Raw genomic sequence first — 12,540 nt, 5'->3', positions numbered from 1 at the left:
ACATATTATCCATCCATTGGTACCCATGTAATGGCCAACATACCTGCCTACAACAGACTGTGAGTCTTAGCCTACTTTTGCTGCTACCAGCAAGGACAGTGGTATTTCTGGGCCCAACAGTGTTTTGTGGTGACCATTCAAAAGAGAGTCCCCCCATCCCCGCCCCCGTCACAAAGGCCTCGCCTTTGTTTAAGACTCACTCACAGAGTTTTTGCAAATGGACCATATACTTTCTTGTATTTGCTTATAGCACTCATCAGACACAGTCTTATCCATTCATTCCAGTGACTTAAGATAGTGAGGCACTCACAGAGCCCCAGCTATAGGGGCCGGTGGATGGGGTAGCCCACTCCGTCCCTGTGTAAAATGCCCAGTCAGGTGGGTCTTGCATGTTCTGATTTTTTTTTTTATTTTACTGTCAGCTTCTGTCTTCTGCCTGTCCTGTCCTCAGTTTGCCTTGCTAAGTTTATTCTTGTTGGCCCTGGGCTGAGAAAGTGGATGGCACGAATCCAAATTGGAACAAGGATATAGACCGTGCATGTGCTGGGTTCTGTCTTTGTTACATGTCCTAAATTTTTGTCCACTGCGTTGGCTGTTCAGAGATGTGTATTTGACTGTATGTATCCTGCCGTGTCGAGCATATTCTATAATGCCATCACTTATAAGAAGTTGGAGAAATTTTTATCCTTCTTAAGCTTCAATATAGCTAAGCATTTTATTTTTTTATTTGGGTATTTTATTTACGTAATATTTATATATCTATTTTTAAGACAGGGTCTTATACTATAGCTTCGACTGGTCTGAAACTTCCTATGTAGCCCAGGTTAGCCTGGAATTCATGGCAGACTTCTCATGTAGGCTTTCCATGTGCTAGGTCACAGATCTGAGCCACCACGTTGAACTTTAATACTTGCTTTTTTTTTTTTAACTTGCCTTTTATTTTTGTTTTGTCCCCTCTTTTTGTACTTTTTGTGGAGACTGTCACATAAATAGATGGTTCAAGAGAACATTGCATAGTAGCATCATTACGGCTTGACTATGTGGTGCATGGAGAGCCTTTGAGGGGCGGACATGTGTTCTGTTCCCTTCTTCCCATAAAGTGTGAGTTTCACCCTTGTAATCAGCCTTCGAGATAGATTTTTTTTCACTCTCACTTTGTATATGAGCACACCAAACCTCAGATGACTGAGATACTTTTTACAAGATCGTGGGCAGAACCCTGACGCAAGTCATTCTGGAGCGGCTGTGCCCCCTCCTAGTGTTCTCCCCTTCAGTCCCTTGACTCAGAATCATACTCGACCCAAGGCTCTTACAAGACCTCTCCTTACTCTTGTCTTCCTCCTTCTAGGAGTATGAGTTCACCGTGCTGCCCAATGCCTACATGATCCACATGCCCCATGCTCCTAGTTTCGACATCACTAAGTTCCGCTCCAACAAGCAATACCGAGTCTGTCTCAAAACCCTGAAGGAAGAGTTTCAACAGGACATGTCCCGACGCTACGGCTTTGCTGCCTTGAAATATCTCACGGCTGAGAACAATAGCTAGCACCACGGAGGCCACCACTAGGGAGAGACATGCCACAATGGAAGAGCCACTTCCTTCCTGGGGGCCCAACTTTTGAGAACTCCAACACTGCTTTTCTTTGGTTTGTTTCCCTTTGTCTCTTTGGCCCCACAAAGCTGCTCTCTTCCGAGATCTTCGACAGAGACCCAGCCCACCATGAGTGCTTCCAGAATGGGACATAGAAGGTGTGGAAGCAAATGAAGAGTTAGCAGTTTACCACAAAGCCACAGACCAAGTCAGGGTTTCTGGATGTTCCCATTGCTTTTTAACAATCATGGGTCAAACCTTAGCTGTTGAGGAAGTAAAAGCAATAAAGTTCCCTACGACGGAAATTTACCCTGCCACCTAGCTGGATTCCCATAGGGAGAGCAACCCAAGGAACGAAACAAACGTCTGGAGACTCTCATAGGGACATTAGACATGCAGGGACCTGGAGGAGGGATGGATTGGTTCTTTATTCTCAAAGTCACTCTTGTTTTTGTTTTGAGTTTTTGAATTTGGGGGATTTTGATCTAGTAATTCAAGTTGTTTTTTTTTTTAACGTAATCCTTAAAGCTCTAAAAGAAAAATTAGCTCCCTCAATCAACAACCCTCAACATCAGTGGCCCTGCAAAGACAACCATCCTCAGAGAACGTGTAAGCAGCTTCCTTCATGATGAACCCTGAGAACAACCTGATTTCAAGTTTCTACTCACTAGATCCAGGGCTATAACAGGGACTACAGAAATATGAAGCCAAACACTATATGCAAGTCACATTTTCTATGGACCGTGACCAAGTCACAAGGAAAGGGCTTCATGGAACTACTTCGACACTCACAGAAGGTATGATCCCCTTCTTAGGCCTCGAGAGGGACTTGAACAGTTCGCAGAAGTCCAATTTGAACACCCATATGACTACGTTGAAGCCACTGGAAGAAGTGGGTCGGGTATCTCTGTGTTCTTCTCTGCCTCACTGTTGGAAGTGAGGGAGCTGATGAACTTCATTTCCCCTCAGGACCTGTCCGAGTGTTGGCAAGCACCTCCTCACCGTTCATATGGAACAAACACTGGGCCCATTTTCTTTACCCTTCACTATTACTGCTGTGTTTACATTGATGAGAACAAGAGTTAATGGCCTACCCTCCACTGGGCTGTTTATATTGAGTTGCCATGTAACCAGCAAAAGCTGCATTCAATAAATGAAAATACAGACTGTTTCTTCCTCTTCAGCCTCCCACCCTTGTAAGAAGCCACATGACACACTTGGTCTAGAGGGCAAAGTCAAAGCCGCGCGCAACACCGTACACTCTCTGTGTTCTGAGTACAGCTCATCTTTCCTGTTGTTTGAAATGTCACCTTTGTTTCCCTCCCAATTCAAGGAAAATTCAAATTTTCTTTTGTGCACCTGTCCCAGCACTGTAGCCAGATGTTTTATATTTTAACTATGCAAATTATGGTAATCGGTATCATTCAATTGAATAACCTGTCCTTCAGGGCGCTCTTGGCCTGTGGAGCCCCATAACAGTCCAATCAATGAGACCACTGCATGTGGTGCATTCAAGGGTGTTTCCCCTAGATTAGTACAAAATGAAGAAAGTTGTAATTAGAATTAATTGACACAGAGATACAGACAAGTTGTGTCTTTATTAGTTACTTCTTCATTACTAGGACAATATCTGAAAAAGGGGCTTATGTTGGCTCAGAGTTTGAGAATCCAGCCCATCTTGGTAGAGAGGGCATGGTAGCAGGAACCAGAAAGAAATGAGGGACAGCACTCAGACTGCTTTCTCCTTTTTTGTTCAATCAGGGACCCCATCCAACGGGGTGATACTGCCTGCCCGTGGGTTGGACCTTCTCACTTCAGTTAGTCTAATGTAGATAAACTCCGATATGTTTAGAGGTTGATTATCCTAGTTAACTCTAGATGATTCTACATAACTAGGTGATTACCCTAGTTAATTCTAGATCCTATCAAGTTGACAATTTTAACTATCACATTGTCGGTACAGATATATTACATATAATACATAAAGGAAGTCCTTGCATGTATAGCATATATGCCGGATTTATCATTATCAAGGTAATGCGTGAAAGGAACCCATGAACACCATTACAAGAAAACATGACAAAAAAATGTTCAAAGTCATATATATTAAGTTGAGTTTCTTCAGTAATGGTGCTGCAGCCACCTCCCACAGGCTTACAACATTTACTGTGTCCATCTCTCTCCACTTGCCATGTCCTCTAACCCTCATGATTGGCTATGAAATACTTACCTTTAGCACTGACTGCTTTTTTCCTTTCTTCATACACATGTATGTGTACACACACCCAGAGGCACACAAAAATTCTGCTGCTTTCCCCCAGATTAGCTATCGATGTTGATATTGATCTATTGATCTGAACTAATCATTTCCAGCTACTTGAGTCAAACTGAACATTAGCTGGTTCCTCAGTAGTAAGCATAAAATTTTAATTCCCTAAAGATTTTCTTTAAACATTTATCCTGGCACATGAATCAGGCCTAGATACCTTGTTTCAATTTGCATATTTATAGGAATAGCCAATGACCATATAATTTGCTAGTCAAATACGGTCACTCCTGAGAATGACAGAAGATGCTAATTACTTTGCTAATAATACCCATGAACTGGAAGATAATGAAACTGCATATATATAGAATCAATTAAAGCCAGAAGCTGACACTCCATACCAGCATGAGAAGCATTCTATTTCCTCAAATATGGCTGTCTGACACTGTCATTTAGTCCCATCTAAAACAAAAGTTAACTGGTGTCCAAATTCAAACAAGAAGTTGGCAGCTGGTAGAGATTGAGATACCTGGATCCAACCAGTGAATCCTCAGCAGGGACCTCGGGAGTCACCACTTGGTGCTAGCACAGGCCCAAAGTGGGGAACAGGGCCATTTGAGACAAGGATGGTGATTCTTCTTAAGATCAAACAAACTTTGGGATAGGTCGTGCTGATGTCATGCCAATCCTATCTCGACTTTCAGTTGAGAGGAAGGGCAGGATCTCTCATTACCTCCATTATGCTCAATGTCCAGAAGAACTGCTTATTAAATAATGAACCACTTTGTGCAAGAGCATTTTGTAGATATTAGCACATTGAGTAACTAGAGCAAAGCCAAGAAGTGGGTTTTGCTGATTATCAATGAGGAGATGGAATACATTCCAATGAAATAACTTCCCACCAATTCCCTGAGTTCAGATATCACAGAGTCAGATTTTAAACTCAATCCTAATTAATTAACCCAGAACTACATAACTTGCAATACTCTTATTGCTTCCCCAGGTAAGGAACAGCTGAGTAAATAAGAATTGAGAGGGGAAAGATTCGAACCCACAAGAGAAATGATTAACCTTCCTCCCTCAATATCTGTCCAGTAACATAGCATGAACTACAGACATTTGTCCATTCTCCAAAGCTAGCTGTGCCCATGGACTTCCTGACGCTCTTGTCAGTCTGTGACTACATGTAAACAGGTGGATTCAATCTAAGGGGACAGAAATGGTCTCTTCAAATGATAAACTTTCAGGTAAAAGGGTGAAGTTTTAGGTTCTTTCTTAAGTCTCAGCCCATCAAGCTGCTTCAAAATGATGTCTGTAACCATGTTGAACTTTCTTATAGAGTGCTTATCTACCAAGATTCTTAGACTCCTCTCGTGCACAGACACTATGTTAATACTATTTCTCTCAAAGTAAAGGCTGTGTTTGTTACCAATCCTTTAGGAAACCTGATGTTGGTAGAGAAATATGATAAAAAAAATACCCTTGCAGGTAGTCTCTGCACACTACTAATGAAGATGGTAAGAGCTATGTTATCAAGCCCAGACTTCAATGGTAGTTGGCGGTGCTAGATCTTGATAGCCATGCAGTTTTATGATTCCTCATACTTAGATGGCAGAGATACATTTCAGAAAATTTACATGCTCTTCCCAAGATCCTATAGATAATAATGAATGCTTTGGGATTAGATAAAGATTTGACTGGCTTCAAAAACCTGTCCCTTTACACTAATATATGTTGTGACCTTCCTGCGTGATGCTGCAGGTGCCCACTAGGTTTCTAGTCATCTTTGGGTGTAGTTCCTGGTGACATGATATATTTTGTTTTCTTTTAATCCTAAAGATCAACTCTTCAGTTTACTGACACTATCATTTATAAAAACAACAACAACAACAACAACAAAAAAACCCACAATCATCTGGAGTCATCTCAGAGGTTCCAGGCCCACAGGCTCTGACGTTGGAGATATTATGACCTTTGTTTTCATTCACTGAACAAAAAAATTATCTCAAAAAGTGACATTTTGTTTAAAAATGGTATCTAAAAGTAGGTAATGGGCTTCTGATTGTGGATTTGGTCATTGATTTGTTGCAGCATTTTAAATGGTCTTTAGAGACACCATAACTTGTAAAATATAAGAATGTCCTCAGTTCTGGGAAATAATTTCCCCGTAGGGTGCACCACTAATTTAGCTGTTTCACTACCAAACAATGAGTGGCTGTTGAAGTGCTTCGTGTGTAGGGGTAGATTAGAATCTAAGCTTTTTCACATGGCTGCTTAACATGGACATAAACTCTGGATAGCATAGGCACTGGTGAGTCCGGGACTGTGAACTAAGGGAGACCAAAGAGCTGAGAGATAGACATTGCTTTTAGTCACAACTGCACCAAAAGCATAAGGCAGGAATTAGCTCTATTATAAAAATAAGGAAACATATTCAGAGGGGTTATCTATGAGCCCTGAAAGTCCATTCTTGGCCTCTACATCCCCCAGGTTTGTTCTTTTCGTTGTTCAGTTTCCCTGGGATTCATATAAGTGCTACGTTATAAAATCGTAATAAGCAAAATAGGCCTAGCCTCTGGGAATTGATCTTATCTTTTACTCCCATTTGTATGTCTAAAATCTTCCCGTATGTAGGAATAACATTAAGGTTTTCATCAACATCAAGTTTACTTAGTAGACCCAAAGAGCCTGTATTTCTAACAACCCCAAGTAGTGCCGAGGCTGCTGTTACATGTGGTCTCTTCGGGACTTTGACCATAGGCTCGTTTCCAAACATTTGTGGACCTCTGACATCAGGGCTGCCATTCATCAGATACACTAGCATCAATAGCAAATCTCCAGCAAGTTGTCTTAGTCACTGTTGGATTGCAGTGAAAACACACCATGGCTACAGCAACTCTTAGAAGTGAAAGCATTCAGTTGGGTCTATTTATAGTTTCGGAGGTTCAGTCTGTTGTTATTACGGTGGGAAGTGTGGTGACACACAGGCAGACACGGTGCTGGAGAAGGAGCTGAGAGCTCCACATCTGGATCCACCGGCAGCAGGAGGAGAGAGACTCTGGGCCTGGCATGGGCTTCTGAAACCCCAGATCCCACCCCTAGGGACAATTTTCCTCGACAAGGACATACCTCCTAATCTTTTCAAATAGTGCCACTCCCAATGAGCCTCTGAGAGCCATTTTTATTCAAACCACCACATAAGGAATTGATTTTTTTTTAAAGATAGGTACTTAGCAACTGGGCTAGTTGGTAAGAATTCCAATATTCAAAACCAAGTATGAGTAATACATAATTCCTGCCATCAAGGAGTCCCAGTGGCTTGATGAAGACAGATAGATAGGTCAGTAACAACATCTGAGTGGTGTTGGGACACCTGGATTAGGTGGTATCTGGAGAATCGGCACTTGCTCCAGCCTGGAGATCATGGAAGGCTTCCCAAACAGTTGATACTTGTTTTGAAGAAAGACAAGTTATTCTAACATTTGATAAAATGATATGGGACACTTTAGTTAAAACTGTCACAATAGATATGAAGGTTGTCTCATATCTATTGTGAAGAAGAGTGAGGTCAGCTAAGGGGATATTATCAAGGGTAAGATGTTCTTGCTAAACCAACTTACAAGGACTTTTCTTTTCCAAATTAATCATATGTATTTATTGTATTACCGTATGTAGCCATATTTTGATAGAAATGCCCATAGGTCGATGAGGAATGATTACATCCAAATAGTTACCATAAATATGTCCACACAGTACATCATTATTATCAGAGAGGAAGTTCTTAGCATATATCTCTGCCTTTTCCCAGAGGCCATTATGTCATCATCATCAACTGTCACCAGCATGTTATACATTGCTGAAAACAGACCAAGGACATTAACTCCAAAGGCAAAGAGTAAAGAACTTAATCCGATATGAAGTTCACCTAAACTGATTCAGCTAGTTTCACATTAAAACTAGACTTAAAAGGCTGAGTAGACTTAGTCAAAAGGAAGGCAGAGATACTGTTCTGGAAAATGACTGAAGAACCTGACTGCAGACCACCCCACCCCTGCCCAGTACAAGGGCAACTACCTTGTTTTGCTTGACTATAAATTCTTTTGAGTGCACTTATAATTAGGCTTTTGATCCATGGGTGCAGGTTTAATTCACTTTGAAAATTTATTCCTTTCATATTAAAAAAGACTCCTAACTTCTTATCTGAGTTTTCATCCCCACATAGACCAGCACTTGATGCTTGTAAATATAGATCCCATTCCGTTTTTGATTCATAATTGTAAGAAGCACTTGAGTAGGGACTTGCTATGCCTGTCATAAGCAATTTTCATATAGTGATGTCAATAGCGGGTTCGAATAGTAATCTAAGATAGGTTGAGTAACAAACCTGTTTACAAAGGGGAAATTGAGAGACAATAAATCAGGTGCCCAAGTTCCCAATTTAATAGACCTAGGACTTGAGCCAGGGAAGTCAGCTGCATAATTCTTTTGAAAGTGTTCTATTTTACTGAATGGGTGTTTTGCCTGCATGTTTTTCCGTAACCTTATACATGCAGTAGCCACAGATACTAGAAGAGAGTATCAGATTCCCTGGAAATGGTTGTAAACTTCTTTGTGGGTATTGCTAATCATACTCAGGTCCTCTGGAAGAGCAGCCAGTGCTGTTAAGTGCTGAGCCATCTCTCCAGTCCCTTGATCACATTCTTATCTGATATTCTGGTTCCCTGTAGAAGCACGAAATGGACTACAACTACAACACCCAGTGTTTGTGTTTAATCTCTTTGGGAGTGTATTTGTATAACAAATTACCACAAACTAAGTAGCTTAACAATATTGTCATAGTTTCTTTGGATTAAGAGTCCAGGTAGAGCTATACTCTGCCTATACTCTCATAAAGCTACCATCAAAGTGTTAGCCATACTATAATTCTTATCTAGGCCTTGGGGGCTTCTCACAACTTCACTAGATATTGGAGGATGCAGTCTCTCCTTTCTGGTGACTGAAAGGCCAGGAGAGTTGGATGTTTGCCCAGGACTGATCTCTGCCAGTGTCCTGTCCACTATGGGATATAGTATTTCTTCAAAGCCAGCAAAGATGATGTTTGAGCACAGTCACTGAGTGATGCCCTGATGCCTACCCACAAAGGAAGGACATTGTGCAGGAAATGTACAGAGTATGGGAATCTGGGAAATCCTCCCAAAAGTCTGCATACCAGATAGGAAATTGCACATACCAGATAGAAAATTGTGGGAAGAGAGTGGGTTTATACAGAGTGCCTGTTGCTGCTGAGAGAGAAACAGACAGGACAGCAGCCTAGTGTGCCGATTCACAGGCATTAGGCACTGGGGGAAGGCAAAGAACAGGGCCCAAGCCATTTAGGTTAGGCATTAATTGAGGATGTCAAAAGAGGAGGTGCTTGCACTCAATGTTTATGGGGGTTAGGACTAACAGAGCTATGACAGAATGAGCCTCTTTCACAGGAAGGAAGATAGCAGCAGCACTGGGAGTGCTTAAAACTTGTGGTCAAAGACACAAGGCAATGGCTTTGTGGCCTCTGTAGGGTCCTCAAGACATTCTGTAACACATGAGAAGTAGTGTCAGCAACCATAACAATGGCTAATGAAAGGGCCTTCAACAGCAAATGATATTCCTGAGCCCTACCAAAGCCCCTGTGGCATCTGGGAGTTCTTGGCCTGTCGATCCCATGACAGATCATCTAGGTGGTAAACTTAGAGGCAGGTAAGGCCATTGTCATCTCTGTGTTATATGTCAAACTCTTTATAAGGAATAGGTAGCAAAATATACCTCTTCCTCAGTTCTTTGTATCCAGTAAGATCTTGGGCACTTTTTAAAAAAAAATATGATTTTCACATGTCCACCTGTCCCTACAATTGTAATTCCCCCTGACAAGTTTATAGAGTGAAATCTTTCCTACTCACAGGAAAAAGTCATTATCAGTCTCTGTTGCATGGGCGCCATCCTATAGACGGTGCTGCTCACATGTCCACTCAAGTTCAGAGCCATCTTCTATCCCCAAAACATATTAAAAATCCCCTCATAAATGGAACCTTTCAGGGCAAGGTACAGTCTGAAAAACCCCAGGCTGGAGCAACTTTAGACAGGCACACCAGGTCATAACAACTTCCACACATACATGCAATGTAGTGATCAGACTCCCTTCTGTGTTCCCCTTTCTTATTCCCACCACCTTTCCACTTCTTCATTTCCACTTCCTTCATTCATGATTCTCATGCCTCTTGTCCCATAGATTTCATGTACAAGAGAAAAATATATACAGCTCTTTTATAAAATTGGTTTTTCTCACTTAACAGACTAGCCACAGTTACCAGGATTGTCAAACACGCTACCTTTATGTAGGTAAACTTAACTAGAGCCAAGAAAAACCCCATTCGTCTCAAATAACACACATCATTGTGATTCCAAACTGGCTTTCTACACACCTCACCACAATGACTGGTCATTCCCCAACGTAAGTGCAGAGGCTTTTGTTTCTTTGGTGTTTATATCTATCTATCTATCTATCTATCTATCTATCTATCTATCTATCTATCTGTATCCATATTTATATCTATATCTATAGATATATATCATCGATACCTACCTGTCATCTATCTCCTTGTAAAACAAGATGTCCCTTGCTTCTGAGAGCTGCTGGAACATGACAAATAGCTTGCATATTCTTATTTTAGTAAAAACAAATAGATTCTATAAAGAATAATGACACTGGGTGGTGACAAGTAGAGCAGTATGTTGAGATTATATATGCCATAGTAAACTATGAGAATATTCCAAAGGACTGAGAAAAGAAAGAGCTTTTAAAGACAGAAATAAAGGCAAATAAATGTATTATTGTTTCCCAGCTTTTGGGCAAATATCGCTAGTCCCACTCTGTCTTTGTACTATAAAGACCTAAAAGGGCTTCTCCATTCAAGCAGTTACAGGGCTGGACTATAACTCAGGCACTCTTTACCATACCAATTGCTCGCTATTGATTTGTTTCCAGGTCACAAATCCCTGATAGTCTCCCTGCAGAGCCTGATAAAAAGGCTTAAAAATGACTTCAAAGTTGGGAATCCATTTCTTCCAGAATATAGCTATTCCCAAGAATAGCTGCTTTTCATGTGTAGAGAGTGAATCTTAAAGACACTTAGACCAAATCATGGGAAAGAGCTCTCATTCTAGGTGTTAAAACAAGCCTACAAGTAATGGATCCACTCGCAGAGAATTGGGTGAGACTAAATTACCTCAGACAGCAGGGCTACGCGCATTCACTCCCACTGAGGCCAGACAAGAAAGCCCAGTTAAGAGAACTTATTCTACAGGGAGGCAAAAGTTTTAGTCTTGCAAAGTTCTTGGGGGAAGACTAAACTATGTATCTGCTACATATGTGTTGGGGACATAGGTCCACCCATATATGCCCTTTGGTTGGTGGCTCATTCTCTGAGAGCCCCCAAGGGTCCAGGTTCATTGACACTGTTGGTCTTCCTATGGAGTTCCAATCCCCTTTAGGGCCCTCAATTCTTGCCCCAACTCTTCTGTAAGGGACCCTGAGCTCCATCCAATGTTTGACTATGGGCCTCTGTATCAGTTTCACTCAGTTTCTGTGTGGATCCTGTCTGCAAGCATAACAAGACTATCATTAATAGTGGCAAGGATTGGTGCTTGCCCATTGGATGAGTCTAAAGTTATTGGCCGGCCTTTCCTTCAGACTCGGCTCCATCTCCTATCCCTGCATTTCTTGTAGACAGGATAAATTTGGGATCTAAATTTTGTGGGTGTGTTGGTATCCCTATCACTCTACTGGGGTTCTAGCCTGGCTGCAAGAGGTGGCCCCTTCAGGTCCCATATTCCAATTGCAGTGAGTCTCAACAATTGTCATTCCCACTGATTCCTGGGAGCCTCCCGCATCCCAGGTCTCTGGCACATCCAGAGGATGATATTCTCAAGTTGTCTTTTTCTTTTTCCGCCTACAAAATCCATGATACCTTTGTTTTTAATAGCCAAGTAGTATTCCATTCTTCAGCTGAAGAACATCTAAGTTGTTTCTAGTTTCTGGCTATTATGAATAAAGTCGCTATGAACATCACTGAGCAAGTGTTACCGTGACATAGTGGAGTATCTTTTGGTATATGCTCAGGAGTGATATAGCTGGATCTTGAGGTAGAACTATTTCTAGTTTTCTAAGGAATCACAAGATCGATTTCCAAAGTGGTTTTACCAGCTTGAAGTCCCACCAACAATGGAGGAGTGCTCCTTTTTCTCCACATCCTTTCCAGCATGTGCTGTCACTTGAGTTTTCGATCTTAGCCATTCTGAGGGGAGTAAGGTGGAATCTCAGGGCAGATTCGATTTGCACTTCCCTGATGACTAAGGGTGTTGAACATGTCTTTAAGTGCTTCTCAGGCATTCAAGATCCTCTGTTGAGAATCCTCTCTTTAGATCAGTACCCCATTTCATAAGTGGGTTACTTGGATTGTTGATGTCTAACTTGAGTTCTTTATATATTTTAGACATTAGAACTCTGTCCGATGCAGGAATCATGAAGATCCTTTTCCAATCTGTAGGCTGCTGTTTTGTCCTATTGAAAGTGTCCTTTGCCTTACAGAAACTTTTCAGATGCATGTGGTTCTGTTTATCAATTATTGGTCTTAGAGCCTGAGCCACT

The 12,540-nt window shown here is 41.5% G+C and overlaps 1 protein-coding gene across 6 annotated transcripts in view; it reads left to right on the top strand.

Moving 5' to 3' along the window:
* Large1 (LARGE xylosyl- and glucuronyltransferase 1) overlaps nt 1-2,762 on the top strand; it is a 448,171-nt gene extending 445,409 nt beyond the window's left edge. For all 6 annotated transcript variants that reach the window (XM_063278109.1, XM_063278105.1, XM_063278108.1 and 3 more), the window contains one exon: nt 1,349-2,762. In XM_063278109.1, coding sequence (XP_063134179.1) covers nt 1,349-1,546 — 198 coding nt within the window. In that variant the 3' untranslated portion in view covers nt 1,547-2,762. The remainder of the gene's footprint in view (nt 1-1,348) is intronic.
* Nucleotides 2,763-12,540: the final 9,778 nt, after the last annotated feature.

Source organism: Rattus norvegicus, chromosome 19, assembly GCF_036323735.1.
Source record: "Rattus norvegicus strain BN/NHsdMcwi chromosome 19, GRCr8, whole genome shotgun sequence".
Lineage (NCBI taxonomy): Eukaryota > Metazoa > Chordata > Mammalia > Rodentia > Muridae > Rattus > Rattus norvegicus.
The sequence above is the reverse complement of the archived record's forward strand: the minus strand, read 5'-3'. Positions and strand labels throughout refer to the sequence as shown.